At 38.2% G+C, this 26,284-nt stretch overlaps 1 protein-coding gene across 3 annotated transcripts in view; it reads left to right on the top strand.

Annotated features, from left to right (window-relative positions):
* The first annotated feature begins 7,869 nt into the window (after positions 1-7,869).
* Positions 7,870-26,284, top strand: part of GABRB1 (gamma-aminobutyric acid type A receptor subunit beta1) — a 428,799-nt gene continuing 410,384 nt past the window's right edge. For 2 of the 3 annotated variants that reach the window (XM_068975308.1, XM_068975309.1), the window contains exons 1-3: positions 8,093-8,172; positions 8,351-8,442; positions 8,877-8,944. In XM_068975308.1, coding sequence (XP_068831409.1) covers positions 8,093-8,172; positions 8,351-8,442; positions 8,877-8,944 — 240 coding nt within the window. Of the gene's footprint in view, positions 7,896-8,092; positions 8,173-8,341; positions 8,443-8,876; positions 8,945-26,284 lie in introns of those variants that run through there. The other variant, XM_068975310.1, reaches the window with a different exon arrangement.

Genomic DNA, 26,284 nt, shown 5'->3' on the forward strand with positions numbered 1-26,284 from the left:
CCATACACTCAAAGGCTTCGGAATAATAAAGAGTAAAACATATTTTACAATCTTAATAAATTGGGCTTCCCTGATAGCTCAGTTGGTAAAGAATCTGCCTGCAATGCAAGAGACCCCAGTTTGATTCCTGGGTCAGGAAGACCCTCTAGAGAAGGGTTAGGCTACCCACCCCAGTATTCTTGGGCTTCCCTTGTGGCTTAGCTGGTAAAGAATCCACCTGCAATGCAGGATACCTGGGTTTGATCCCTGGGTTCGGAAGATCCCCTGGAGAAGGGAAAGACTACCCATTCCAGCATTCTGGCCTGGAGAATTCCATGGGCTGTATAGTCCATGGGATCATGAAGAATCACAAAATCAAGTGTGAATGCATAAAGAAGGATATACATTTCATTAACAGTGTGACTACCTTATAATTGTTTTTCAGTCACCTAGTCGTGTCCAATTCTTTGCAGTCCCATGGACTACAACATTCCTTGTTGCAGTCCCCTGCAGGGCCCCTTAGTTGTCCTTAACTGCCTCCCAGGGTTTGCACAATCTCATGTCCATTGAGTTGGTGATGCCACTCAATTATCTCCAGAGCATAATGTACTCTGCATATAAGTTAAACAAACAGGGTGACAATATATACAGCCTTGTCATACTCCTTTCCCAAATTTGAACCAGTCCATTGTTTCATGTCTGATTCTAAGTGTTGCTTTTTGACTTGCCTACAGGTTTCTCACGAGACAGGTAAGGTGGTTGGTCTGGTATTCCCATCTCTTTAAGAATTTTCTACAGTTTGTGGTGGGCCACACATTCAAAGTCTTCAGCATAATAACAAAGTAAAACATTTTATAATCTTAATAAATTAATGTTACTTAACCTACAAAATAAAGTGTGAAAGCATAAAAAGGATATATATTTCAAAGGCAGTGTGTCTACCTTAGCAAACCTTACTAATAATGATTGTGATAAAAATATATCATAAATGAAAATTTGGACCCTTTCACCAGTTGTTAAGATGAGAAATATCTGGGAAAACAATGTACGTCATGGTGATTTGCTGTTGTTACTCTTTAGTCACTTAGTTGTGTCCACCTCTTAGCGAAGCCATAGACTGCAGCACGCCAGGCTGCTCTTGTCCTTCACTATATTCTGGAGTTTGCTCAAACTCATATCCATTGAGTCAGTGATGCCATCCAACCATCTCATCCCATGTTACCCCCTTCTCCTCCCGCCCTCCTAGCATCAGAGTCTTTTCCAATGAATTGGCTCTTTGCATCAGGTGATTAATGTATTGGAGCTTCCTCCTCAGCATCAGTGCCAATGAATATTAAGGGTTGAATTTTCTTTAGGATTGACTGGTTTCATCTTCTTGCTCTCCAAGGGACTCTCAAGAGTCTTTTCCAGCACCACAGTTTGAAAGCATCAATTTTTTGGTGCTCAGCCTTTTTTATAATTCAACTCTCACAACCATACATAACTACTGAAAAAATCATAGCTTTGACCTTTTTGACTATAAGGACTTTTGTCAGCAAAGTGACGTCTCTGCTTTTTATTTTGCTGTCTAGGTTTGTCATAGCTTTTTTTCCAAGGAGGAAGTGTCTTTTAATTTCATAGCTGCATTATAGATAATAGTCATTGCATATATAATAATAATCAATATAGATAATAATCATTATCAATGATAATCATTCCATAATCATTGAAATCTAAGAGATTCTATTTTAAGTGTTTTCATTACACCTACACACAAAAAGGTAACTATGTGAGATGATAGCTATATCAACTTGGTTGTGGTAAGCATTTCACAATGTAGACATATATTAAATAATTATTAATTATTGAAATTGAATGTGATATATGCATGCTGCTGCTGCTGCTAAGTCACTTCAGTCGGGTCTGACTCTGTGCGACCCCATAGACGGCAGCCCACTAGGCTCCCCTGTCCCTGGGATTCTCCAGGCAAGAACACTGGAGTGGGCTGCCATTTCCTTCTCCAGATATATGCATAATAAGTTAATATATTATATATGATACATGTGTGTGTTTGTGCTTAGTCACTTAGTCATGTCTGACTCTTGGCAACCCCATGGACTATAGCCTGCCAGACTCCTTTGTTCATGGGATTCTCTAGGCAAGAATACAGGAGTGGGTAGCCATTCCCTCTCCCAGGGTATTATATGATATATACATATTATATGTGTATGTATACACATTAGGTTAAATCAGAAACACTGATTAATTAAACAGAATGCAAATTCCACAGGTAGATTCAGAAAATTGCATATTGTATGACAATATTACAAACTGTCCTTTGAGATAGATTGTGGTGATTCTGCCCCCAAAGTGTATGAAATTATATTTCTCCAAAACATTCATGATAATTGAGGCTAAATCTTTTTTAAAATAGCAAACTAGTGAATAAAAATAGTACTTCATATATTTTTAAAAATTGTATTAATTTAGTTATTACCGAGGTTGATGTTTTTTAATATTACTTTTGAAACTTTCTTTTGTGAGAGTCCTGTTAAAATCATTTGCCCATTTACTTATTAGGTTTATTTCTTTCCCTTATTGATGTGTTTCAATATTTTAATAATATATGTTGCAGATATATCTTCCCAATTCATTACTTATTAGTCTTAATGAATTTTTATAGAATATTTTAAATACCTTGAAATATAGAGAGAGCAGAATCATATCTATATATATATATCATGTTTTGATTAGTTTGCTTGAGTTTTTTTTTTCTTGGATTAAGTATTATAGATAGAGTTGAAGCATGTTTTATATTCTAAAACTTAGTACCCTTCCTATTTTGTTATTTATCTTTACAGTATTTGTTATCCAAAATCTGTATTATATGCATGCTGCTGCTGCTGCTAAGTCGCTTCAGTTGTGTTCGACTCTGTGCGACCCCAGAGAAGGCAGCCCACCAGGCTCCCCCGTCTCTGGGATTCTCCAGGCAAGAACATTGAAGTGGGTTGCCATTTCCTTCTCCAATGTGTGAAAGCGAAAGTGAAGTTGTGTCTGGCCCTTAGTGATCCCATGGACTGCAGCCCACCAGGCTCCTCCATCCATGGGATTTTCCAGGCAAGAGTACTGGAGTGAGGTGCCATAAAGTAATATATATTCTGATTTTTTCACTTAATGTTTTTAACTTTACTTAATGCTGTCAATTTGTTTCATTCCATATCTAGCTCTTTTTATTTTGTCTTGTTTTTGCTTAATGTTTTATGCTGGGATTTATCAGTGTAATAGCATATAGATTTTTTATATATTGAGTGTTTTATTGTATTATATAACTATATATTTATTCTGAATAGATAAATATTTAGGTTGCTGCCAGTTTCGTAGTATTAAAAGCCACACTGCAATCAACATTCTTAGACTGCATGAATATATCTCTAGGGTGTGTTCCTAGTGCTGGAAATTCTGAGCCAAATGGTTTGTGCATCTTTGACTTATCAGACATGCACAGATTTCTTTATAAAGTATTCAGATCCATTTATATCCCTCCTGAAAGTACTTATATGAGAATCTCTAACCAATATTTGACATTCTTAAGTTTTTCATACCTGATATATTTAGAATGGTATATCATTGTTTTAGGGCTTCCCTGGTAGCTCAATTGGTAAAGAATTCACTTGCAATGCAGCAGACCCTGGTTCGATCCCTGGATCAGGAAGATCTCCTGGAGAAGGAGATAGCAACCCACTCCAATATTCTTGCCTGGAGAATCAAATGGACAGAGGAGCCCGGTGGGCCACAGTCTATGGGGTCACAAAGAGTCAGACAACACTTAGAGAGTAAACCACCACCACCACCACATTATTGCTTTATTAGCAATCCTTCATTTAGAGAGGCTCTTTGTCTTTTTTATTCTTTCTTTCTTTCTCTTTTATTGACTTCTAGAAAACTTTTCTTTTTTTTGATAATTTCTTCATACTAATATTTTGGCAATTAAATTTGCTGAAAATACTTTTTGGCTGACTTTTCACTATATTAAATGATCTTTTAATTTAAAGGTTACATTTTCTGTAGTTATCACTACTAGTCTTCCCTTTTATAATTTATACTATACTTTCATTTATCTTTAAATCTTTGTGCTCAAGTGCTCAGTCGTTAGCACTCTTCGTGACCCATGGACTATAGCCTTCTGGGTTCTGCTCTCCATGGAATTTTCCAGGCAAGAATACTGGAGTGGGTTGCCATTTCCTCCTCCAGCAGATCTTCCCAACCTAGGGATCAAACCCATGTCTCCTGAGTCTCTTGCACTGGCAGGCGGATTCTTTTACCACTGAGCCACCTGGGAAGCCCCTTTTAAGTCTTTCCGTGAATCCAAATCATAAATATATTTCTTATAAGATTTTTCTAAAGTTTTGGTTTTATATTTCAGTTATGTATCCACCTGTAATACATTTTTGTGCATGCAATAATGTAAAGGTTTACTTTTTTCCCCCTTTATGAATAATAAATTGTCCCCATAGCATTTACTGAATATCTCATCCTTTCCTATCTTCCCTAAAATAGAAGAATATTTTATGCTATTTATTTGGCTGTGCTATTTTCTGTTTTACTATATCTAAGTGAATTTCAGACTTAACAGAAACTGTTTTAATTTCAATGTCTCAAAGATCTTGATATCTCAAAGCCAAGTGCTCCCATATACTTCTTTTTTTCTTCCAAATTTTGTCTTTTTTTTTCACTCTTTACTCTCCCATTTTTCACTCTTTACTCTTGCATTTATATTTTAGAACTGATGTCTTAATTTTCACAATAAATGTAGGAGTTTCAATTCAAATTGATTATATTTCTTATATTGGATAGAATTAATATCTTTATAATATTGACTCTCCCCAGCCACATAGTTTTCATTTAGCTAGGTCTCATGTCCTTCAAAAATATTATATAGATTCTCTACAAAGCTCTTACACTTTTTACTGTTATTCCTAGATACACTAGAATTTTTCCTATTATTGTAATAGAATGTTTCCCATTTTATGTGTCTTTTTGGTAGGAGTTACGTACAGGAATACTACTAATATGTACTTAACGTGACTTGATTTTGAAGTTAGAAGTCTCGTTTAACTCACTGTGTTCTTATATGTTTGGAGACCTCATTGGATTTTTCTCTCTAGATAAATGTAACATATGGATATAAGGATAGCTTAATTTCTTCCTTTTTTATTCTTTTAAAAAATTATTGTCTCATTGCAATATCACACTTCTACTATAATTAGATTGCAATATCATACCTCTATATAATTAAGTAGTCCTACACTTCAACTGAAGTACCTCATAAGTATCATGATTAATTACTTTACAAGTATATGTTTTAAAAATAACTCTAAAATGATATATTCAGCTCTATCAACATTTTCGTTTAATTGTTCAGCTTTTGTAAGCATACATCAAGAGAAAAGATGTTTAGTAATCATTTTGTAAATGCTGAATTATTATATTATAGGTACTTATCCATTATTTTTGACCTTTTGGCAAATACTGCTAAATAAAATCCTAGTTATTATTCAAAAATAATGATTGAGGTTTATAACCAACTGGAAAACATATATCCCAGTAAAAGCTATATAAACTTAAAAAATATACCAAACATCTAACCAATAACTTCTTTTACAAATTGAATTTGACTACCAAGGATAACAATTTGCAACTTTCAATAGATGAGTCAGTTAACAAATTCCATGTGGAAGGAGACTCTGTATGTTCTCTTTTCTGCTGTTGTACCACCAGTATAGAGTCTGACACTTAGTAAATGTTCAATAAATATTTGAGGAATAAATGAATGAAATAAACTCTCCATATATTTTATTTTCTCCAGTACAGCTTTTGCAAAGAGTTGTGCAGCACAGAGAGGTTCTATGCTTCAACAAAGACCTGTAGCATAAACAAATCTTCTCCTTTACCCATTAAAAGCAGATCCACATGGATTAAAGAAAGGTAGAGGACATACTTTTAAGTCAATTAAGAAAATTGATTGAGTTAATGCTGGCCCCAGAAGAAAAGGCCATAGTGTTTAAAGTTGTCATGAGCCTCAAAGAAAAAAATGAAATTAATGTATACATTGAATGTCAAGATCTACACACATGTAAATGTATGTATCATTGTTTAGGACACTTTCAAAAGTCTGCAAATCCTGACCTTCACAACTACTTGATTATTCTATTATATTTCTGAAAACTTGTACTGGTCTATCACCTCCTCTCTATGCTAAACACTATCTGACTTCATTTCTTTTTGCTTGGTGTTACTGTAATAATTCTTCTTCCTTGTTTTCAGTATCTCTGGTTCTTTCTCCTGGGATCTATGCTTCATAGAATACAGCAGATAGGTCCATAGATTTGGAGTTAAAATGCTGATTTCATCATTTATTAACAGTTTGATTAAACTAGTTACATTATCTTGATTTGTTCTTAGTATCATCTATAAAATTATAATAATAGTAATATCTAATAATAGTAATAGTAATAACATTTGGATTACTACCAGGTTTAAATGAGATCATCTATGTAATGTGCATGATAACCAGCAAATAGTTCACAACTGATGAAGGTTAATCACTCTTATCGTGTTTATTCTATCAGAACATTCTAAAACCTAAATCTGACCCTGACCATTGCTACTTAAAACTCTCAGTGATTTCCAGAAGCTTAAAAGTGCATAGTGGAGAATGTACCTTTCCCTGTAGTCTAGCCTTGGTTTCCCTTTGCACCCTCACCACCCTCAGGTCCTCCCTCCCTCCCTCCTTCCAGCCTTTTATATTCTGCTCAGTCATTTCAGGGTTCAGCTACTTAAGCAGACCACAGGCTTTCAGGTCTCGTAGTCTGTCAAAGTCTCTTTCAAGTCTCTTTGGCATATTCGCTTCCCTCCTTCTGGAATTACCCTCTTTCTCTGCTCTGGCAAAATACTTCTTTCTCCGGAAACCCTACCTACCTCACTTTGGTAGAATTAACAACCCTCTTGCCACTATGTAAACTATATAGAGATATATTGAATTTACATATATTTACATCCATCTTCCCCCACAGCCTGTGAATTTCCCAACGTCAGAAATCCTTTTAAAGTTGTCTTTGAGTCCCAGAATTCCTAGAACATAGCAAAAGATTTAATATATGAATAAATGCCTAGCGAAGGGATTCCTGCCTAACATATGCTCAGTGACTTTTATCGAATTGTATTGACTGAATTGAATTTAATTCAAATATCTTTTGTTCCTACAGAACCCCAATCTACTAGTAAACAGAGGTTAGACCCTCTCGGTGTTTCGGGGTCCTATTTTGGGTTACTGACACAAGCTTAACACTTGGCAATAAAAAATATATTTTCTTTACTAGAACCTAGAAGAAAATGCGACCAATGACTCTGAAAAAAGAATTTCCTGTCCAAGGCGCTGCCTCATGGCCGGCTTCTCTCACCTCTCTTGCCTGGTGAGACACGAAAGGGGGAGGGAAGACAAGTGCGGAGAGCAACTGCAAAAGTCGACCAGCTCCTCTTCCTCCTCCTGCAAAAGAGAAAGAGGACACTAAGCCAGACATCCTAAGAAGCCTTTCAAGAGAACCTGAACAAATAAGCCTGAGTTCCTTTCTCTGGCTCTCCCTCTCCACTTCGTCCCCCTTACTCCCCTCACCCCATCACTCACACACACGCACACAGAGAACCACCTCGCCTCCAGACGCCCAGTTCTAAGATCACCGTGACTGTCAACGAAATATGCCAATCACAGGCAGCCTAAACCAGATCCCTGGGAACTGAGTAAAAAAACCGGTTTGGAGGCAGAAAGGAAATGAACATAGCAACCTCCAATGCACAGAGAGATTCCTATTCATATGCACGTAGGATCCGAAGCAAAGAAACAGCAGGATATCTTTTACTATCGGAGAACGCGGAGCACCACAAACAGGAACTTTAAAGGAATTGAAATCTGTTGCCTGTTCCACTAGGAATATTGTTTGCAAGGCACAAGGTGTCTTTTGGTAGTGAGCACCCTCTGCGCATGCGCAGGTCCATTCGGGAATTACTGCCCTGCCGCCGACTAAGTTGCATTCCTTGAATCTTCGCAGAAAAGACAATTCTTTAATCAGAGTTAGTAATGTGGACAGTACAAAATCGAGAGAGTTTGGGGCTTCTCTCTTTCCCTGTGATGATTGCCATGGTCTGTTGTGCACACAGGTGAGCAGCTGTTGTTGGATGTCTCTTTTTTTTCCCTAGGTGTTTTCTTTTTACTTGCTTGCTGGATCATGTAGCTCGTTATTTAGGAGGGGTGGGGGGTGTAGGTGTGCCTGCCTATTTTTATGTCTGGTTGCAGTTTGTGCTCTTTGTGAATCCGGTCCCTACTTCTTCCCTTCAGCGCCAACGAGCCCAGCAACATGTCATACGTGAAAGAGACAGTGGACAGATTGCTTAAAGGATATGACATTCGCTTGCGGCCGGACTTTGGAGGTAATGCTTCATCTTTTTTTTTTTTTTCAACCTGTAACCCATATCTAGTTCTCCTTTCCTGTCGAAGATACATGTCAAAAAAATTAGAAGGAGAAGCGTGCCATTTTCATAAGCGTGCACTCCGCCCTATGCTCTGGCCAAACACGCGCGCGCTCGCACACACACTCACATTCACACACACGCCGGACCTCTAGGCTCAGGTGGATGAACCCCAGGCAAAGCCGACCTTTCGCGGCTCCACACACCCTCTGCATAGTCACTGCATCATGCGTGTGCCCACACCTGTTCTCTCAGGCTGTACCCTGCAACGGGGTGGAGGGATGGGGGTGGTGGGAACCCATTCAGAATGTAGTAAGCGCAGGGAAGCCCTCTGCCCCTCCCCAGCCTGTGGCCGCTCTGAGATTGTGTCCACAATGTGCCCCTGTCCCCCGCAGGGCCCCCCGTGGACGTCGGGATGAGGATCGATGTCGCCAGCATAGACATGGTCTCCGAAGTGAACATGGTGAGTGGCCCCGCTACTGGCCCGGCGGCCGCGCTTACGCAGATGCGAAACGGACCGGTCCCCGTGCCCTCTGCGTTTGGTTGGCGGTCACCTCGCCCCGGCCCAGGGATCCCGCTCCAAGCGCGCTCCCTACTCTGGCACACACGCCCTGCTGGCCCTGGTTTGTATTTTCAACACACACACGAGCTACTGCGGGTGTTCAGGAGGAAACGTGCTCGGCACTATTTGGGGAAGGACGGGTGACTGTGGCGCCGGCGGAGCGGGTGGGGCGGAGTCAGCGGTACTTTCGCAGGGTTTCCTTGGGTGTTGCGAGGCGCAGGGCACCATCTGCCGGCAGCCGGGTGGCCTGCACCCGCGGGCCCCCGCACCTTGGTCCGCAGCCACCTCCTCGCCAGTCGCGATCCCCGCAGCGGACAAGCCAGACCCCCCCAGGGCCCGCCACCAAGCACCCAAGCACAAACATGAGGTTTCCTACTGTCCTCTCCCTTTCCAGGCCCTCGCACACGGAGTGGCAGGAGCAACAGGCTGAGACCACGGTCCCTGCTGGCTAGCTAACACGAAAGTACTCAAGCCAGCTTCTGGGGAGAGGCTTGTATTGTTCCCACGTGGGGGTTGATGAATTTGTCTTGCTGCATCTTGCGAGCTTCAGTTGAAATCGAACGGTTCGAGTTATTGCTTTGTTTTGCCTTAGACACCGAAGCATGCGGAGGAAAGCCTGATGATCAGTTACGGTGGAAAAGGGAGAGAGCAAGGGAGAGAGCCATAGTAACGTGTAGTGAACCTAGCGCAATCTTTCCATTGCGGAGTTAACATTCTTTTATTTCATATTGCCTCCTTCCTTCTGAAGCTGTTTCAACATCGATTGAAATCATAGTGTCTCTTTCTCTATTGGCTGTTTCCAACCACTGTGGGGTAGCAGTTTTCTAGTTAGAGCTTCTAACTGTTGCTTCTTATAAGGCAGGGGGAAAAGCCTGTTGCTTTTCTAGAACAAACCACCCAGCGAACAGCTAGATCTACCTGAGAAAAATGCCATTTTCATTCCACTTAAGGGAAAAAAAAATGTATTGTGGCAGTGGAAATGTAGATAGCTTTAATAATTTAAAGACTAAAGCCTTGGGAATTTTATCACTGTGTAGCTGTAAAGGCTATAGAGGGATAGGCTAAATGAATTGCCAGTTCATTCCATTTCATTACTATTGTGTCATTTTATTTTAGCATGTTAAGGCTTAAGAATTTCTTTTTTTGGGGTATGTCAGGGAAGAAATACGTATATTTAAAATATATTGAGTTGGAGTAGATTAAAAATTGTGACTATTACATTTTGTATTTTATAGTTGTCCCTTCCCCTGCTCTAAGTAGCTTATTTTAAACAGTATTTTCATCTGATGGTGGTATTAGAAAGACAATTTTGAAATATCAATGCACAATGAATATTCTCTGACTTGAAAAAGGTTTTTAATAGCCCCATTTATAATATTCTCTCATATACATGTCCCTGCTAGAAAGCACCCCAAAGGAACTATTTACAGACACTGGGGAATGTAATAACATGGGCACATATACAAACCATACCCAATCTATGTCATTGTGACTGGATAAACTAGGCAGTGAATAAGTTTAACAAGCTGTTTGTATCAGGTAGGTAAATGATGAAAATATTTTCCTTTTCGGTCATTTATTTGGCACCTTGTAAGTACCCACACAGATAATTTATAAAATAGGAGAAGATTGGGAAAGCTTAAAAGGCAAACAATGTCTTTGCTAGCGGTCTGCTTTTCAGAGTACTATGCTTTTCAGAATTTTTCAAGTGTGTAATTTTGTTAACTATGTATACAAACAACTTTTCAGTTTAAAAACAAACAAAACTGAAATGAATAGGAAGTTGCTATTTAACCAAAACAACCACCATAACAAAAAAGGTCTGTATAATCAATTGTTCAGTGGAATTTGTACAGAGGCTCAGAAAAAAAAAATATTGAATTTAATTGCTTTACCATTGGAAATACCTCTTTATTATGGAATAATATTTTAAGAAAATCTATTTATTCACTGTACCATGTGTGTATGTACTTGATTTTTAAAAAATATTCACCCAACAGATAAACCCTTAAAAAATACATTCTACCAAATTACCCATTACCTTTCCACAATGGTGCTAGAGACGTGATAGGGAAATAGAAACCACTGAACATAGAAAAATAAACCTTCATTTACTTAATTTCTCTTCTGTCATCAATGACAAAGCATTGAAATTCATAGATTGCAAATAACTCCAAAAAAAAAAAAAAAAAAGAAAAATGGAAACAAGGAGGAGTTTAGGATCAAGCGTTCTATAGAAACACAATCTGAATAGTTAGCCCTGATTAAGAGCACTGTCTATGATGTGTTTTGATTTTTAGACAAGACAGTAGAGTTGAAAAGTCAATGAGCAATAAGACTTATTGCTTTTATATTTAGCATGTTTCAGAACCCTGATAGGCAGTAACTTATGAGATTATTTAATAGGGAATTTTCAACAAAATTAACAACAAATAAGTATGGATATTGCATATAATAAAAATAGTTTTAAAGAAAATTCAGATTAAAATCCATTGCTAAAACATTACTCATTTTTATATTTTTTATTCATTACCATTATTACCCACCCATTTCCACAATTGGGAAAATGGCATAACTGTACATTATATTAATGCTTTTGAAAACTCTGTTCTGTTTTGAAAACTAGGTTCTTTTAACTTTTATTCTTTTCATATGCTATACTAAGTGAAATATAATTCCAGATTGGTTTCTAACATTGTCTGTTTTATTAAAGACTAACGTCACATCAAGAGTATTTTTGATTCATGTCCTTCAGGATTTAAAAATATTTTTCCTAAATTTAAAAAAGAGAGAGAGCCCTGTTAGTCAAGAATCTCTATAATCAAGAATTGTTGGTTTTTGAACAGTGAATGGAAAACCTCTGAAGAATAATTCTGATGCAGGGGAAAAAAATCTATATTTGAGAGCAAGACTTTTCTTTTCAGGCAAAAATATTATTGATTAAATCAGGAAGGACTTTTTCTTTTGGCATCATAGGATAGATTGTGCTTGTGATGGCAACTACAATACTGTTATTTTCTGAACAGTCATCTTTAAAAAGCTACTGATTTCCATTAAATCAAATTAAATTTAATGTTTTAAATTAAATCTCTAAAACCTTCTTTTTTTAAACAATTTCTTCGAAATTGTATACCTACACACATACACAAACACATACACAAATGGCTGATCAAAGAGGAATAAAGAACAGTTGGAACAAAAAGAGACAGTGGCCCTCAGAAACTCCCTTTAAGTAACCACTAACATTTACTAATAGAAGTCCAATAAAACACAGATAATAATAAGCAAGTCTTAGAGCAATTGATTGGAAGGAACATGATATTAAATACCTGTAACAAAAGGTTGAACCCTTGTATTTGATTCCAATGACTAGCGGTTCCTTCTTATTAAAGAGGTAGCTCCTAATCATCAAAGAGGAGCTTCAACCACACAACTCTCTGTCTCCCATTGAAAGACATGGTGGTCTGAGAGTGGCCACCCCCAGAAGATTTGACATCTATTGAGCTCTAATCCAATGTAGGTCTCAACCCAAGCTGTTCCCAGAATTGGATACCTATCGTGTGTTCATTGCTTCCTTCCTTCATACATACGTAGATGCCACAATGAATGCTCTTATAGGCATTAAAATTGACATAAGAACACCTGCTCAAAAAGCTAAAATGAGTTTAATTGTCTAAATAATACCCCAGAGAAAAACAAATCTTTTTTATGAAATACCCTCTATTGTTAAATCCCACTGTTATTTTAATAGTTGATTCCAGACGTTTCTGGTATACACTTTATTTATGTCTCACTTATGTCTAGTTACCACCCTCCTGATGATACCCAACAGTAACCACCTATCAGAAATCTCCCTCCCCCATTTCTCTAAGCCAGTGATTCTCATTCTTTAATGTTTATCTGAACCATTCTGGGATCCCAAAATGTTAAAATGCAGTTTCTTATTCAGAGGTCTGGGGTGAGGTCTGATATCCTATACTGTTAACAACTCCCAGATGCTGTCAATTGCTGGTACATAGACAGCACCAGGATTTCCCTGGTGGCTCAAATGGTAAAGCATCTGCCTACAATGTGGGAGACCTGGGTTCGATCCCTGGGTTGGGAAGATCCTCTGGAGAAGAAAATGGCAACCCATTCCAGTACTCTTGCCTGGAAAATCCCATGGATGGAGGAGCGTGGTAGACTATAGCCCATGGGCTTGCAAGAGTTGGACACGACTGAGCAACTTCACTTTCACTTTCAGACAGCACTTTGAGAAGCAAGATTGCAGGACATTATTCCAAGGCCTAGCATTATTAAGAAATGAACCTTTTATTTTCTCTTAAATTTCTCTAAGGATGGTATTTTCCCAAGGTTTCAAATTAAGTTTCAAATTAATTTCTGGGTAGTCAAACAGGTAGCTGTGCTCAAAAGCAAAAATTAGTGTAGCTAATTGATGATAAGGAACAGGATAAAGACAAGAGCACTGTTGGTAGGGCTCGACTTAAAACTGATACGCAGTCCTGCTGTGTTAGTACTTCTGAGTCATCCAACCTTAAATGATGGCTATGAAAATGTTACTAAGCAGAGCAACTTGCACAACACTATCCTGCGACTTTACAGAGCACCAATGACTCTTCTTTTTCAGAATAAAGAACATGGCAAACTGGGTTTCCCCCCACTAACAGCCTCCAATAGCTTTATAAAATAGCTTAAACAAACTCTTGCTGCTGTCGGTAAATTTTCTGAGGTTATAACAGAATTTCTTTGCAAATAGAGTAAATAGGTCAGTACTATTTAAAGGCATGAACAGATATCAGCAGTTAAAGATATAAATATGTTTTTCTCATATTAACGAGGTCTCACTTTTAGGTGTTGGGTTACAATATTGTACCATCTAGAGAAGTTCAAAGAGGGAAAACTTCCCTTTACCTTTCTGTTTGGAGATAACAGATCTTTTTATTCTCTAAGCCACATCAAAGCAAACCTATCCAGATTTTTTAAAGTTTGAAGTTACATTTGAAATACTATATTCCTAGGGTTACATGGCCAGACTAGGAATTAAAGTGTGTAGTACGATGAAAATAAATAATGGCATTTGTTGAATGCTATTTGTTGAATATCCTATGTAGAAGACATGGTTATCAAATCCTTTTATTAGTAACTCATTTTGTTGTTTGTTGTTCAGTTGCTAAGCCATGTCCAATTCTTTGTGACCCCATGGACTGCAGCACATCAGGCTTCCCTGTCCTTCACTGTCTCCTAGAGTTTGCTCAAACTCGTGCCTGTTGAAGGCTCTGTAGTTACCATCCCCTATTATAGAAGGAGAAACTGAGGTTGAGGAAGGAAGAAGGTTAGGTTGAAAGAGGTTAAATAACTGTAACAACTCAGAAGTTGCAGATCTAGTCACTGGCAGAGTCAGGAACCCAGGCAGCCTGATTCCAGAACCTGGCTCCTATTTGTGAGGCAAGTAAGAAAACATTGCTGGTATTTAGCTTTGGGACTTTGAGTAAGTCCCTTGACTTCTCCAGTTCTCAAGTTTTTCTTCTGTAAAATGAAGGTAAATGACCCAGTTACTAAATCTTTTCCAGTTCAAATATCTACTGTAGAAACTTAGACTCTGTCAAAATGCAGATTCTTCCTCTCCTCTGTATTCTCCTATTAGATTTCTTCTTATTCCATTTTGTTCTTCTGTTAGATGTGTCAGTCAACAAGCATTTATTGAATTCCACTGACTGCAAACTCCAGATGTCTCCTGGGAACATTGCTGTAATGATTGTGTGCAATCTGGGGCCCCGTGGATTACCATTTTAATCGGTCATGACATAATCATCCATTTTTTTCCTAGTTAAACACATCCCTAAGACAACAACAAGAAATGTTGAATCAATGGCATTCAAAATGAGATTTGAATGATGCTGGGTTTATATTGTATTGCACTTTGGTGCCAAGAGTGTATTTGAAGTGTTTCCATCCAGTGCTGTCCATTGTATTCATACTGGGAACTTTGCTCAACTGTTGCCAAACTAACAAATGTTTCAGCACAATGTGAAACAGAAGGAGAGCTTTACTTTCCAAGATCTGGGTATCCCAAAGGATTTACCCAAATCATCTAAAATCTTTCCATCAGGTAGTCTGGGAGCAAGAGCTGAAGCCAAGATGTCACCTGAGCTGAACATCGCTTAGTATCAATTCTATAAATATTTGGTGTTTTTGTCATGGCAGACCCCCTAAGTTCTTGATAGCACTCTCAAAACACACATGAATCAAATCTTGCATTATCAGGGAAGGTAAAACATGTCAAAAGAAAAATATATGATATTAAATGTTTTTAATTGATTTGAGTTTTAACAACTCAAAGGAGCATTATCATACTTGAGGATAGTGGAAAGATAAATGCAGTTGATTAAATGTTAATACAATTTCCCCATGGACTTTTTCAAAACACTGAATCCTATTTTTCATAATAGCAGGATTGACTTTTTGCATTTTAGAATACTTCTGTTTTCAGAAGATCATGCATTTCATGAAGTCTCTTGACTTCTGGTTGTTGGAAGTAGTTATAGTTAGTAGCATAAAACAATCTATTACTCAGCACTTGACAGAAATGCTCAAGAAAGGTTTTAAATTAATTCCTATCATTGGTGATAACTTAGGAAAAAAAAGACTGGTCATAAGATGAGTGAAAGATGAATAGGTTTTCTTTAGTGAACTCAGTATCCCTTTCTTAAAATCCTCATATTCCTCTCTGTTTTTCTGCTAATAGTTTTTTTTCTTCTTCTACACTTCCATTAAGTGCTGAGTGTATTTTGTCTCTTACAATCCCAATAAAACTGTCATTGTTTTGCATATTTAAGATTAAAGGCCTTTTCCCAAAAGCACACATTCAACCATTTTAGTGATTAAAGCAGATAAGGTCTCTGTCTTTGTGGAGTTTATAGTCTTTAAAAAACAAACAAACTAAGATCTCTATACCTGAAATAATTTTTTTTTTCCTTTTTGGAAGATTTTGAAACACTCATAGTTACCTTGATGGTGGGCTGTTTTGGTTCAGCACATAGAGAACAGTTAGTCTTTTATCGTGTCATGAACTCAGTATTAGGAATGGAAAAATGACTAAGATGTGTTCCATATCTTCAAATATTTTCTAGTGTAGAGAAGAATGCAGAAACAGTGACTTTAAAACAACGTGGTAGGGGCTGTGATAGAGATGTGCATGTCCGTGTCCTCTGGAAGCATGGAGAAGTAGTTTCTAAGGAATGGTGAAGGGTTAATACTTGGGGTGAATCCTAAAGAGGACTAGTAGTGAGTGGCCTGTGTAGGCTGCAAATGAGAAGAAATACTTTCAAGCAAAAGGAAGGGCATAAGCATTGGCAAGTGTGTCTGCAAACAGCATGGAGTGTTCTGGGAACTACAGGTCATTCACTATTGTGAGAACTTAAAGGGCACAGGGAAGATTGTCAAGAGATAAAATAGGATACTCAAAGCAAGATGTAGGACAGTGTTATTGAATGTTCTCACTTCTGTAAAAAGAAGCCTCTTTAGAAATGTGTATGTATGTGTGTGTGTGTGTGTAGTATATGCACTGACCCCTTCTGGAAGAATGCTCAGGAGAGTAACAGTGTCTGCCTCTTGGAAGTGGAACCAGCACTAGGAGTATGACTTGGAGGGATACTTAGCGTTCTTTATATGCCCCTTTGAATTGTTTGACTTTTAAAACTTATACACGGTTTACATTTTCACTTTAAAACCACAGAGAGAGAGAGAGAAAGAGACAGAGTTAGACAGACAGAGAAACAGAAAGAAATGATGGAATGTGTGCATTAAGGAAATGAGTCCTAATTCTGAAACAGAGGAGACCTGCTACAGATTTTAACAGATAGCAACATTTTATTTTCACATAGATCATTTTGATGGCTTCGTGGAGAGTAAAGTAGAGAAGGCTAAAACAGGGGCAAACATTTCTAGTTAAGAAGCATTAGAGGGTGTTTTAAACTTCATATGAGATGATAAATGTCTCAAATAGAACAGTAGCATTAGGAATGGAAAGGAAGAGAAAAAAAGATTCAAACAAGTCAATCAGAGGGATTTTGTGACTGGTTAGATATTGGAAGTTAGAGAGGCAGTGAGCCTAAGATGCCCTGTGGCTTCCATATTGAATGATGGGCACATATGGCACCATCTGCCCAGGGAGGGAAACAGGAAAGGAAGTACCAGCTATCTTGTTCACTAAAGTAGAAGTCTTTACAGATTCTTTTAGAAAAAATATCAGAGCATGTTGTTACAAGATACCGTGGGAACGTGCTAAGTCACTAAGTCGTGTCTCCCTCTTTGCAACTTCATGGACTATAGCCCGCCAGGCTCCTCTGTCCTTGGAATTTCTCAGGCAAGAATATTGGAGTGGGTTGCATTTCCTCTTCCAGGGGATCTTCTCAACCCAGAGATCAAACTCGAGTCTCCTGCGTCTCCTTCCTTGGTAGTCTGCTTCTTTACTCCTGAGCCACCTGGGAAGTCCCTCTTGTGGAAATATAGAGGTAGAATATTTTGGAGGTTGGCCTACCCTGAAAAAAACTAGTTTCTTGGTGACCCTTCCAGTTCAGTTCACAAAGAAGGCAAGTTCTACATGGAAAATTTCTGAGCCTATGCATGTCGTGGCTGAAATGACCTGGTTAGAGATTTGGAGAAAAGGTGCTGGCCAAAGAGAGAATGTTCAGTGCAGTCAACTTTAATCTGTAGCAACATTGTTCTTTATCTAGGAGGACCCAGACCCTGATAAGATTGAGAACTTACTTTTCAAAATGCCCTTAAGAAGTGACCTTTGTATGCTGTTTCGTTTGCTTTTATAAACCCTATAGGTGGGGGAAAAAAAGATTTGTGCGGAATTCACTTACACAGCATCTGCTGTCTTCTCCATTGAGTCCCTGGAATGATTCAGAGTCCTTCTGGAACACTGTGTTTCCATGGGAAATCACATGAAAGCAGTGTGAGTTCTTGTAGAAAGTGCATTTGGCACTGAAATGAGACGGGGTATAATAGACAGCACAAGTGGGGCCAGCAGAAGTGAAGCTTAGCTGCCAGAAAATTCAAAAGTGACTCCCAGGAGCTTTTCAGAAGAGCAGAAACATTTGAATGGTTTGGTGGGGTTGATTTTACACAATCTTGTTGAAACAACGTTTCAACAGAGCCCTATCCCCACAAATGGTCTCCTGGCAAGTGGATACCTATTTAAGCAAAGGCGTATTCATAGATTGTGTCATTGAGTTCAGAGAAAGAAGGCAGAGAAGCAGATAGAGAAATAGACTTAAACAGAAGAGGGTTCAGACGGAAGGTAGCTGTTAGCAATCCCTACCGCAGTGGAAAGAGTATGGGTTAAGGCCCTTGGGATGCAACCAGAGAGTTAGAGGCCCGGAGTATTGTTCTGGTTGCTGAATGGATTCATCAGGGAAGTTGCTAAGAGAGAATCCTGTTTGAATGAGAAGGTTTATTTGGGAACCTTCCTGAAGGTAGAGGAATAGATTTGTTGAAAGTTCAGGGTCTCTGCCTACTCTAACCCTCTGTGACTCATGGGGAGGTTGTTTTTTTTTCCTTTCAATCTATTATTTTCAAGAGAACACTATTCAATTCTCTAGTCAAGAGAAACCCCTTTGTGGTTTCCATAGAGACAGTTCAGTGACATTTATTTGAAATCCTACCTGTGCCTAGAACATTTTCTCATGTCAGATGCCATCATTTTTCCCTTCTCCCACCTGTAATCTCTTTCCACACAAATGCATCTGAATCTACTTCAGAATCCATAAGAAATCATCTTTCTGCTATAGTCTTGTCTGTAGCCACACGGAAGAGGAATCTCCTGGAGGAAGAATGTCTAGGGCATAGAAGCAAACCTCTGAAAAGTCTGAGACTCTGAAAAGACAAAAGACCCAATATAACATAATGATTTTCTTTCAGTTCATATACAGTTTTTATTAGCCTTGTCTTCCACCTCCTACCCTCAGCACTATGTTAGCTACAGGAAGTTTAGGATTATACTCTTTATGCTCTGTATATAGTTCTTAGCATATTATAGAGACTTAATAACATTTATTAGGATTATAAAAGAATTTTTCTAGACATAAAATAGTGTTAGTAATAATTTAAATTTAAATTCAGCATTTAAATTTTCTAATTCAGAAATTAATATTTCCTCTGACAGGTCTACCTTATACTTTCATATGTAATTTTCTTTTATGTTGATCATGAATCATGAGCCATTTCCATAGAAACAACTTTATCAGGTGGCACAGCCAGTTTTAGAGACACAAAATCATTTCCTGACAAATCTCAAAGTACATATATATGCATATATATGTATACACACTTAAGTATTCATTGTCTTTAAAAATTAGTGAATTCATTTTTCAAAATGTAATCTGCATGTTGGTACCTGGACTTTCAATATTTCTGGAAACATTTAAGAAATTACAAAGAATAACTGGATTGATGACTACAAAGTGAATAGCATTTAAATAGAAGAAAAATAAAACATAAAAGGAAGCGTATGAAAAAGGTTTTCTCAGGCATTTGGGGTGATTTTGGAGGAGCCAAATTAAATTTTAAATGATAACCAAGGAAGTTAATCAAATTTGAAAATATGAAGTAAATGATATACTTAATTCAGAAATATATATTTACTAAGGAAGCATATAATATCTATTATATTTCTTATCTAGTCATATTTGCTGTAAATGTATCCTTATCCTAAACATGAATATTTGCTTTCAAACATCAACTTTTGTCTGAAACTTCCACACCCACACAGTCATTTGTCATAACCAGCAAATGTGTTAAATCAACTACCACATTAAATGGAGATAAGAGATTTTTTCCCACTGACATCGCCACTTTTCTGCTTGCCCCCACCTGCAACACACACACACACAATTCAGCACATCCCAAAAGAACAATCTAGAGAACAAAAATCCTAGTTCAAACTGACCATGGAGTTGAGGCTGATGAAAGGAGACAAAGAAGATTCACTATGAAGATTCATGTTGGTCAGCTGAAAACTTTTGGCTAAATGTGGTGGGAACTGATTTTCAGACGTTTCAAAGTTGCAAATAGAAGGAGGAGGACAGGATGAAAAGTTTGAAGAGTAAAAGATACTCACAAAACTGGAAAGTCATATCCAGTTTTTGGTGGGTTATTGGTGCATATCTCCTATATCCATGTCTACCTTACTTTGGGAAACACCCTTACTAGCTGTGCTATCATGAAGTATGAAGAGAACTTCATAACCTGCTTCTCTGAAATTGTGGAAGGGAAAGACTTTTGAGATATTACAGACATCTGCCCTACTGTGTTCAAAATCCCTGTCATAGGACATAAGCATAACTTGCTGAATTATAGTTTTGCCTCATTCAGTTTCAGTTCAGTCGCTCAGTCGTGACCAACTCTTTGCAACCCCAAGGACTGCAGCATGCCAGGCCTCCCCGTCCATCACCAACTCCTGGAGTCTACCCAAACTCATGTCCATTGAGTCGGTGATGCCATCCAAACATCTCATCCTCTGTCGTCCCCTTCTCCTCCTGCCCTCAATCCTTTGCTGCATCAGGGTCTTTTCAAATGAGTCAGCTCTTCACATCAGGTGGCCAAAGTATTGGAGTTTCAGCTTCAGCATCAGTCCCTCCAATGAACACCCAGGACTGATCTCCTTTAGGATGGACTGATTGGATTTCCTTGCAGTCCAAGGGACTCTCAAGAGTCTTCTACAATGCCACAGTTCAAAAGCATCAATTCTTTGGTGCTCAGGTTTCTTTACAGTCCAACTCTCACATCCACACATAACTACTGGAAAAACAATAACCTCGACTAGATGGACCTTTGTTGGCAAAGCAATGTCTCTGCTTTTTAATATGTTGTCTAGGTTGGTCATAACTTTCCTTCCAAGGAATATGCATCTTTTAATTTCATGGCTGCAGTCACCATCTGCAGTGATTTTGGAGTCCCAAAAAATAAAGTCAGCCACTGTTTCCCCATCTATTTACCATGACGTGATGGGGCCAGATGCCATGATCTTAGTTTTCTGAATTCTGAGCTTTAAGCCAACTTTTTTGCTCTTCTCTTACTTTCATCGGAAGTTCACGGTTCACGTATTGCTGAAGCCTGGCTTGGAGAATTTTGAGCATTACATTACTAGCATATGAGATGAGTGCAATTGTGCAGTAGTTTGAGCATTCTTTTGCATTGCCTTTCTTTGGGATTGGAATGAAAACTGACCTTTTCCAGTCCTGTGGCCACTGCTGAGCTTTCCAAATTTGCTGGCATATTGAGTACAGCACTTTCATAGCATCATCTTTTAGGATTTGAAATAGCTCAACTGGAATTCCATCACCTCCACTACCTTTGTTTGTAGTGATGCTTCCTAAAGCCCACTTGACTTCACATTCCAAGATGTCTGGCTCTAGGTGAGTGATCACACCATCGTGATTATCTGGGTCATGAAGATCTTTTTTGCCTCATTACCATACAGCTTTCACACATTTTAAAGGATTTGTACTTTGGCTTCTGCAGAATGGTCAGAGATATGTGAGCCCAACCTCAAACCAAACAAATACCACTATTCTTTTTCAATATTATTCAATCTCACTGAGCGGAGGTTTAGTTTTGAGTGGAAATGTGGGACTGTTTCAGTAGTTTGGTAGGGAACAGCTATGGAAGGTGGTTTCAGAAGCTACCTGCTTGAAATACTGTCATCAGATCTCAATATCCTCTGTTTTGATTCCTGATGAAAGGCAAATAACTCCCAGACAGGCACTAATCATGCTAGTTTTTATTTCTTGTATTTGCACCAATGTGTGAATGAATGATTGAATGACAGAACAGGTTTGCTTAAGAGAAAGATTAGAAAAGAATAAGAGAAAAGTGAGGAAACAGAACTTACTTCATACTTTCCCAGAATCAGCAGTTTCCTTACTTTGGGAACCAATACAAAAGAGTTCAGCACAGTTGCAGAGTGAGATGTGCTGACCCAGCATTTGTGCTGTCCGCTCCACACTCAGAAAGAATTGTACTTTATCTGACAGTGATACTCAACATTCTGTAGCCCAAAATGTGAAATCCACAAATTCACTTCCATTGTCTGAAGGCTTAGTATCTATGCTGATGGGGCCAGGTGGCAATAACATCTTACAGTTTTAATAACCTGATGAATTGCATAGTTAAAATCAGTGTCTAGTGGGCAGCACACTGGCAATTTTTTGAGTCCAGACACTCCCCATCTGGTGTACATAATTTTGGTTTTTCTCCTTAAGTACATTCCCCTTGAATATGCTTCTGTCAAGTTATATTTAAATAATTTAAATCACTTTAAAATGTCAGGATGAGATTGTATTCTAATTTATACTCTCAAGTATGAATTTCATGACTTACTTAAGCCCTTTGATTCTCGGTTCCATGTAAAATGGAAATAATAGTGTCTGTTCTACTTATTTCAGGGAGCAGGAAGAATCAAAATAGATTAAATCATATATAAATATGTGCTCTGTATATGTGATGTAAAACTGTAAACTATTATGAATGTTAAATACTGGTGTTTTTATTGTTTTACTGTTATCTCTTAGGCTGTAATGAATTTCTCCTGCTTTAATGCTAGTATATCAAGAATAATATTAATTCACATCTTGCATAATCAAATATGATGATATTTTTGTTCAGTGCTGAGATTTTCATCAGGCAGTTGAAATTCACAGTACTACCTCTAATTGTGAAACTATTCTGTGACATCTGACAGAAAAAAAAAAAAGGATTTTCTCACACCTTTCCTCCTGATCATATTCTCTTGGTGCTCACTCTAAGACCTCTCACATTTTAAAATTTCAACCTGTGTATGGTCCCCCATACCTCTCTAACTTTCACATTTTGTGTTACTTCCTGGTCTGTGAAAGAAATGGGTTATGTGGTTTTCCATGAGCTTAGCCGAGACAATGAGGGTTCTGGAGTTGACGTGTTTTAATTGCAGCCCCTGCACTTACAGGCCCTGTTACCTTAGTATTTTTAACTCTAGAATAATCATATAGTTGATTGTCCAAACATGAACCATTGAGAATGAAAAGGAGCACTATTAATAATACCTGGATCAAGAAGTGTAAACTGACACTGTCTTGGGAAAGCCAGGATTTATGATCACCCGCATGCTACTCAAAACCTGAATTTCTTCATCTTTAAAACGGGGATAAATTATATTTTCTTCTTAAGTCATTAAAGGCTTAATGAGATAATATGCTGTCTGATTTGGGGAAAATATCAGTTATTTTCTTCTTTCTCGTTTTCCTTTTCCTCCCTCTTTACTTCTCCTTCCCCTTCCTTCACTGAACACATATTATATACCAGTCACTGTTATAGGCACCTTATATGAACTTCAACAATGGACGTAGAGTAGATAACCTAATAAGAGTTTTTATACTAAAGTTTGAGATAATCAAACAGATAAAAAATATCATCTATCAGCTCACCTTTGTTTATCAAGAGTATTATAAGAGCAAAGAGACTTGCTAGGAATTGGGAAGTGTTATTAAAAATTGTAGGATTTACTTTATTCATTCAAGGAACAGCCAAGAATATCATTGAGAGAGTAGGTTATTAAAAGATAACAGTCTTCATGGGGTCATTATTGACCACAATTAACACTAAAAAAGGGCCCTAATGATGAGATCTTAACTTATGACATCACAGAGAAAGTACTACCAAGCTGAGATGTTCAAGAGGAGAATAGGTAGGAAGGTGATGATTATTCCACATAGGGAAAATAGTACAAAGAAGTTTGTAAATATAGTATTATCAAGACTAATCAGATGTGAATCTTAAGGCCTAGAAAATCATCTTGGAGTCTTCAGTTCAGTTCAGTTCAGTTCAGTCACTCAGTCGTGTCTGACTCTTTGCGACCCCATGAATCGCAGCACGCCAACCCTCCCTGTCATCACCATCTCCCGGAGTTCACTCAAACTCACATCTCTTGAGTCGGTGATGCCATCCAGCCATCTCATCCTTGGTCGTCCCCTTCTCCTCCTGCCCCCAATCCCTCCCAGCATCAGAGTCTGTTCCAATGAGTTAACTCTTCACATGAGGTGGCCAAAGTACTGGAGTTTCAGCTCTAGCATTATTCCTTCCAAAGAAGTCCCAGGGCTGATCTCCTTCAGAATGGACTGGTTGGATCTCCTTGCAGTCCAAGGGATTCTCAAGAGTCTTCTCCAACACCACAGTTCAAAAGCATCAATTCTTCGGCACTCAGCTTTCTTCACAGTCCAAATCTCACATCCATACATGACCACTGGAAAAACCATAGCCTTGACTAGATGGACATTGGAGTCTTAGTAATAATAATAATACTTACTGAGTATTTCTACAAAGCAGGTATCACTCTAAGCATTTTACAAATATTAATCCACTTAATCCATAATGCAGCCATATGAGGGGTGTATCATTATTATCTCAATTTACAGATAAAGAAACTGAGGCATAGATAGAAAAGATTAAAAAAAAAAAAACTTGCCCAAAGTTGTACAACTAGTAAATGATAGAGCTGTGGTTTGCACCCGGGTAGACTGACTTCAGGGTCTATGTGTGGTAGTTAGGTCACTAAATCAATTAGATCATAAAACACTCTTATTTCTGATAACATTTAAACTAGATAAGTTTTGAAGATTAGGAGGCATTAATACTTGGCAAAATGGGTCCTAGGATGAAATGTATTAGCAATTAATATTATTTAGTCCAGAGTTAAACTTTGTAAAGGTTAAAGAGTAGCTTGATTAATGTCTTCAGGTTTACAAAAGCATTGGATCCATTAACTGGTTTAAATCACATTCAACCTATTTGCATGCAAGATATTACTTAAAGTGCTGTGTTAGGTGCTCATTGAAAATAAGAAGAGAGCATGGATTTTATGCCTCTTCTGAGAAACTCTTAACTTGAAGAAAGAAGCAAAGTTTAAATTGGACATAAGGAAGAACATGTTGACTGTAATGAGTGAGAAGATGCTGGAAGCAGCTATAGAGAGTATCTGGGAAGTGTCCATCCTTAGAAAGCTTCAGAACAAGAAAAGATAATTATATCTGTCCTAGTTGGCATATAGAGCTCTTCTATCCAAAGGCAAGAGGGTGACCAGAGAAATAATGCTTCACTAAGACCCTTCCCAATTAAGGGATTTGAACTGCTAAGACTTTTACTTGATATTAACTATCTATTGTGAGATATTCAAAAATCCCCACATTTTGATCACCTGCTTCCCTGGTGGCTCAGATAGTAAAGCATCTGCCTGCAACGTGGAAGACCTGGGTTCGATCCCTGGGTCGGAAAGATTCGCTGGAGAAGGGAATGGCAACCCACTCCAGTACTCTTGCTGGAAAATCCTATGGATGGAGGAGCCTGGTAGGCTATAGTCCATGGGGTCAAAGAGTTGGACATGACACTCAGAGTATATATAATTCAAGAAGAAGACTACAACCATACACTTAGAGATAGTGATGGGGCACTTGACTAGGCTATCATTAATTCAGTGGCTCTTTCTGGAGCAACCAACTTATTGACCGTATACTGGGCTTCCCCTTGGCTCAGTGGTAAAGATTCTGGCTGCCAATGTAGAAGACACAGGAGACTCGTGTTTGATTCCTGGGTTAAGAAGATCCCCTGGCGGAGGGCATTACAACCCACTTCAGTATTCTTGCCTGGAGAATCCCATGGATGGAGGAGCCGGGCGGGCTATTCCATGGGGTCGCAAAGAGTTGGACATGACTGAAGTGACTGAGTGCACACATTGACCTTACCCTACTCACACTTATAGCTCAGAAAAATTTGCCACGTCTCTAACCTTCATGGTGGTTAGTGAAGAGGAGATTCAGGAGACGTTAAATCCTCAAATGCCAAGGGTGTTCTGTAATGGGAGTGTCTTGAAGACTTTGCCTGATAAGTGCGTTTTGCGTGGGGTAGGCTGTGTAAAATCATGTTGAATTGAATTTAAACGCAATGCATTCAATTCAAGTCTGTGTATACTTCTGTACTTCTTATAGGAAAAAAAAATAATCCCTTAATGTCAAGAATAGAAATAGTTATTAAAATATAATGAAATGTTTTATGTATCAGGTTCCAAAATAAATACTTGACATCAGTTTTTACAGGAGCCACCTGGGTTAGGAATATCTAATATCTCTGTTTCACAGATGGGACTTCCTTGGTGGCTCAGATGGTAAAGAATCTGCCTTCAATGCAGGAGACCCAGGTTTGATCTCT

Source organism: Capricornis sumatraensis, chromosome 7, assembly GCF_032405125.1.
Source record: "Capricornis sumatraensis isolate serow.1 chromosome 7, serow.2, whole genome shotgun sequence".
Classification (NCBI taxonomy): domain Eukaryota; kingdom Metazoa; phylum Chordata; class Mammalia; order Artiodactyla; family Bovidae; genus Capricornis; species Capricornis sumatraensis.